Here is a 5,136-nt window from a genome sequence, read left to right as displayed (position 1 = left end):
TTTCAGATACACAGTTACATACCTCAACGAATTGAAGAAATCCGAAGGCATTGGAAGAAGGAGAACGAATTCCCAGTTCGACAAATGTGTCACACAAACTCCTTCACCAAAGTCTCCTTTACGAAAGATATATTTAATAAAAATTTTAAATTTCGCTGCGTTCTTAGATGCTAAAATCACGAATTTCAACACCGTCTTTATCAACACATGGTTTCAGATACACAGTTACATACCTCAACGAATTGAAGAAATCCGAAGGCATTGGAAGAAGGAGAACGAATTCCCAGTTCGACAAATGTGTCACACAAACTCCTTCACCAGAGTCTCCTTTACGAAAGATTAAAATGAAATTTTTGTGGTACCGTAAAGCAAAGGGAAGTAACGTAAAATGGTAGCCTAATCTTTTTTACTGTACAAATCTTGATTCAAAATACCTTTGGAAAATCGAGATTATTTTCTCCCATTTTCCCACGTCTACAGTGCCGCTTTCACAGGCCTGTGGATATCACTTGTAGCCTAAAAAACAAGACGCGTGACAATTTTGTAATCCTTTGGTTATCACACCTATCAAACACAGCTTTGAAAACAAGATAAAGCCACACTTCAAAATAAGCTTGCAATCATAAGTACCAAGTGACAAGCTCACCAGTACATAATTAAGTATTACAAAGTGAGTAAATATTCCAAATACAATAAAATTGCGCTAAATGATTCAATCATCTTGATCTTGAAGTCAGCTAAAGTCGAGCATCAGAAAACTTGTTTCCTGTTGAGCTGACATCACATTGTTTTCATAGTATAATCAAACTTATGACTTGTTTCTTTGAATTGTATCCAACGTTGTATATGACAACTTTTTTGATGTATCATGAATCATCATTGTGGGAAATTGTGTGTTCGGCTTCAGTTGGTGTTAAGAGTCGAAAATATTTGGGTGTTCGTGTGTGTGTGTATATATTTGGCGCTGCTAAGCTGTCAATGCAGATTATAGCCAGTGAGTAAAGACAGCAGGCAGAACAAATGAATGTGCTAAATGACTGTATCGGAGAACACATCAATACACGTAAATTTAAATACAAAACTATGCTAAAAGAAATAAAGAAAACAAACAGTATTTTAAATCAAACACCTTGTTGTTCCTCATGATTTACATCGTAATTCTTGAAAATCTATAGAGATATAGCCTCGAGCTTCAAAGCAGCATAGAGGTCGCTATGCCATCTGAGAAAGGCACTTCCATCATTAGATGATACCTTGGCAGAAAAACGGTGAGCAATTCCATCCTCCCAGTCAATGTAGAGAACTTTCTACCATTTTAAATGGACCCGATTTTCGGAGGCTTATCGACAAAAACAATGAAAATGAAACGGCAATAAGGATGACTTTCTAAAGTTAACAATCGAAAACTCATTTAATTTAAGCAGCAAAATATATGTATAAAACATCGGAGAGTGTAAATGAAAAACAGAGGGTTGAATTAAGATGCCGATACACACCTTTTTCAGAGGAATTTTTGAATTGGTTGCTGCAGGTTTTAGTATCTCAAAAGAACATACTAGTGACTCGTCAACACTCAAAAGAGCCCCAACGTTGTCAAACTCTCCGCCGTAGTTGGGAGCCGAAAATATTGTAACGAGTTTTCTCTTTGCAAAGAATTCATATCCATCCTCCACCACCTGTAGTTAAAATTTCATCTGTTTGTGAATATTCCTTTAAGAAATTGATTTGATGTTAAAACAAAGAAAATAAATCTTTAAACAAAAATCAGCAGCTATACCGGAACCAAAAAGAAAAAAGTGAAAAAAAAAACATAAATATACCTGATGACCACGGCAAATCAAGTCTAACTCATTTTTTGCCAAAAACTCAGCTACTGCATCTGGCCCAAATGTACAAGAAACCCCTCTATCACTATCAGACCAACCACGTATCCGAGGATCAGGATCAGACCAGAGCAAATCACATAGCAGCCCACCGTCTGGAATGTCGGTGGGCCTTTGAATATCGTTTATCTGATCCAACTGTTTTAGCTCAGGGGAAATTCCTCCGTGCATGCAAAGTATCTTCTCATCAATGAGTGCGGAAACAGGTAAACAGTTAAAGCACTCAGTGAATATCTTCCAGAGTCGAACATTGAATCTCCTCTTGCACTCGTCATAGAATCCATAAATACGGTTGATTTTGGCATCTTCGTGGTTGCCTCTTAAAAGAAAAATTTTGTCAGGGTGTTTAATTTTGTAAGCCAACAACAAGCATATCGTCTCCAGACTCTGCTTGCCCCGATCAACATAATCTCCGAGAAATAAATAATTTGCAGCAGGGGGATATCCACCGTACTCAAATAATCTCAACAGATCTTGATACTGACCGTGTATGTCACCTGGAAGAAAATATTTCAATCGTGATTACAAACAGAAGAAATGGAATCAAAGGTGAGAACTGACTGAGGCTGTGGAGATGATTATTAATGTCATAGTATGATTATTTTATAAAGGTAGTGTTTGGATAGCTTCCAAAAAGTGTTTTTGAAAATTTTGTGGAGGAAAAGCACAGAAGCACTTTTTGGAAGCTATCTCAAATACTACCAAAGTACATTAAAACCAGAAAGAATCAAATAGTAGCTGAACACTTCCATATCTCTAGTTTGAACCCATCAAATATCAGAAGAAACAATGCTCGCCAAGTGATACAAATGGAACTTTCTAAGACTGTGTTTGGATGGAAATATATTGTCTCAATAATGGATTTGGAAGAATAAATTTGAAATACCTCCATATTTGAGAATTTGAAATCTTTGGTTTGTTTTATAAAATAAGATAAGATGGTGAGGGATTTAAAATCCATCGATCTAAAAAATTACCCAAACGAATTAAGACTCTATTTGAACAAGTAACTATAAAATGTTTTTATAAAATGTTTTCTAGGTTGTTTTAAGAATAAATATGAATTGGACAACTATACTTTAAAAACGTTTTTACAATTGAAAAGTAGTGTGTTTTGTTTTCTATTCTTGCATTCAATTCTAAAAACATAAAAAAACACATCTCATTTGTTCCTTAAAAACTATAATTGAATAACACTTTTTTAAAAGTATTTTTCAAAAACATTTTACAAAACTCTTATCCACACACATTTTAAGTATTTTAAATGATACATTAATTTTTTTAATAAAAAACTAGTCCAAACAGAACCTAAGTAGATTAGTACTAACGATTAGAAATTCAAACCCATGAAATCCTTCTATCCAAATGAACCCTTGGAGAATTTATACGCTTCTATGTAATTAGTAAATGAACAGTGCAGCATAAATAACTTATGAATTCAAGTTAGAAGAAAGTCATTTTATCACATTAAGTGTTGATAATTATATATTAGCAGTCATTTGACCCCCTCGATAATGATCTAGGCACCTATCATAAAATTACTTACCTACGAATTATGATGTGTTATTAAGATATTATTTAATTTTTTTAAAAAATAAAATAAGAAATTATTTCACACCGTCACGTATTCATAAGATACATATGATAATTATTGTCTATCCATCAGTTTCAGAAAGAAGTTATAGAATTCTGATAAGAATTCTCCCAGAAATTATGAAAGGTGCTCTATCAATATCTTCAAAGAAAATTTACAATTTCATACTAGGCTGAATAAGAAAACTATTTATATTAGTGCCGGTCATGACATAGAGCAAGATATAACATCAATATCAGAATTGAGTTGGATACTCCGACGAGCTCAAATAAGATAGAACTTGATTAAATACAGCAGCCAACGAGGTGTTTATCTCAGCCGATGGCAGGTTTACTCTAAAAATTTTCTATATTTGTTAGCATGTTCCTATCTCCTCAAACATCATCAAAAACTTTTCCAATGTTTTAAGATGCATGCAAGATTTTTGATAGCTTCAACAGCTACCCACAGAAGCAAAAAGGAATATCAAGAGCACTCATTTCATCCATTAAATGCCTGTAGACAACTGGTTTTTTATTCAATAGACCAACTATACTCATCTTTGCTCTAACATTCCTACATCATTAGTCATTAATGAAAATTGACTCGAAATATAATCTCGTACCATAATCAAAAAAGCAAACGAAGACCCAAATAAACTTTATCTAGATGGACCAATTCCAACTTCAACAAAGAATCAAATATCCAAGTTTACAACACTGAACAAAATCATCAAATTTCTCCCCAGCAAACCGAAATTCATCAAATCTCCAACATCAAAAGCATATCCTTGATCCTATAAATCAAAATTCTAAAACAAAAATCGACATTATTAAACACAATTGTTCCGTAAACATTTCCGAAAAACGGAATCCATGCCAGCATAACCGAAAAAGCTAAGGATTGACCGATTAAGAAATCATAGAAATCAATGAAAAGAAAATAAGATACCACAGATCCTGATTGGCGCCTTGAGCTGAAGCAGACAAGGTTGAGATAGAAAGATTTGGCGGGCCGAGACGCATAACTGGCGAATCTCCGTCTCCGAAAGCTGAACCTGTTTCCCCCCTTTCCCCTCAAGCAAACGCCCGATTATATCATCCAACACACCTCCCTCCATCATCCCCTCCATTGTCATCATCTTCGGGAATTCGATCAAAATTGAAGAGCGATTCTTGATTGGGTCATTTGCCCATGTCACCGCGGCCTCTCCTATTTTCTTTGGTGGAGAAAACCAATATTTAATTCTTTCATTTAATTATCCCTTTGATTGATTAAATTAATTTTCTTTTACTATTTTTGGTATTCCACGTTAAGTTTGGTCAAAAATGAGTTCCATTTGAGCCTAAATTTACAGTGTGTTTGGCACCAGGATTTAAGTAGAATTTGACGAGATTCGGAATTTTAAATATAATTTTAGTGTTTGGTAAAATAAAATTTCAAATTTTGGTATTTGATCGGATTAATTTACTGATATATTTCAACTTTTCTTTGTAAATTTTACAAAATATTATTTATCTAAAAAATTATATTATCAATTCACAATATTATGTTTTATAAATTCTTACTAAACACCAAAATAGAATTTCAATTCCAAATGCAAGCCCCAAATAAAAAATTAGGCTGGATTGAGTTGGAGTTGATACAATTTGACCTGAAATAAGGATCAAGTCGCCCATC

The 5,136-nt window shown here is 33.9% G+C and overlaps 1 protein-coding gene across 1 annotated transcript; it reads right to left on the bottom strand.

Annotated features, from left to right (window-relative positions):
* Positions 1–1,014: 1,014 nt before the first annotated feature.
* LOC140880206 (serine/threonine-protein phosphatase PP1) lies at positions 1,015–4,687 on the bottom strand. Its single transcript, XM_073284450.1, has 4 exons — positions 4,408–4,687; positions 1,821–2,380; positions 1,497–1,676; positions 1,015–1,339 (listed from the first exon to the last, which is right to left on the bottom strand). The coding sequence occupies exons 1-4, from the start codon at positions 4,595–4,597 to the stop codon at positions 1,316–1,318; spliced, it is 954 nt and encodes a 317-aa protein (XP_073140551.1). The 5' UTR covers positions 4,598–4,687; the 3' UTR covers positions 1,015–1,315.
* Positions 4,688–5,136: the final 449 nt, after the last annotated feature.

Source organism: Henckelia pumila, chromosome 2, assembly GCF_033568475.1.
Source record: "Henckelia pumila isolate YLH828 chromosome 2, ASM3356847v2, whole genome shotgun sequence".
NCBI classification, from domain to species: domain Eukaryota; kingdom Viridiplantae; phylum Streptophyta; class Magnoliopsida; order Lamiales; family Gesneriaceae; genus Henckelia; species Henckelia pumila.
The sequence above is the reverse complement of the archived record's forward strand: the minus strand, read 5'-3'. Positions and strand labels throughout refer to the sequence as shown.

What these genes read in the sequence shown, in the direction of transcription:
- LOC140880206 (XM_073284450.1), bottom strand. Translation starts at nt 4,597, where the DNA reads ATGATGACAATGGAGGGGATGATGGAGGGAGGTGTGTTGGATGATATA. An exon ending in GGCGCCAATCAGGATCTGTG is followed by an intron (nt 2,381 to 4,407) that starts GTATCTTATTTT and finishes ATTTTCTTCCAG; the next exon opens with GTGACATACACGGTCAGTAT. An exon ending in CAAAAATTCCTCTGAAAAAG is followed by an intron (nt 1,340 to 1,496) that starts GTGTGTATCGGC and finishes TTTGTCGATAAG; the next exon opens with CCTCCGAAAATCGGGTCCAT.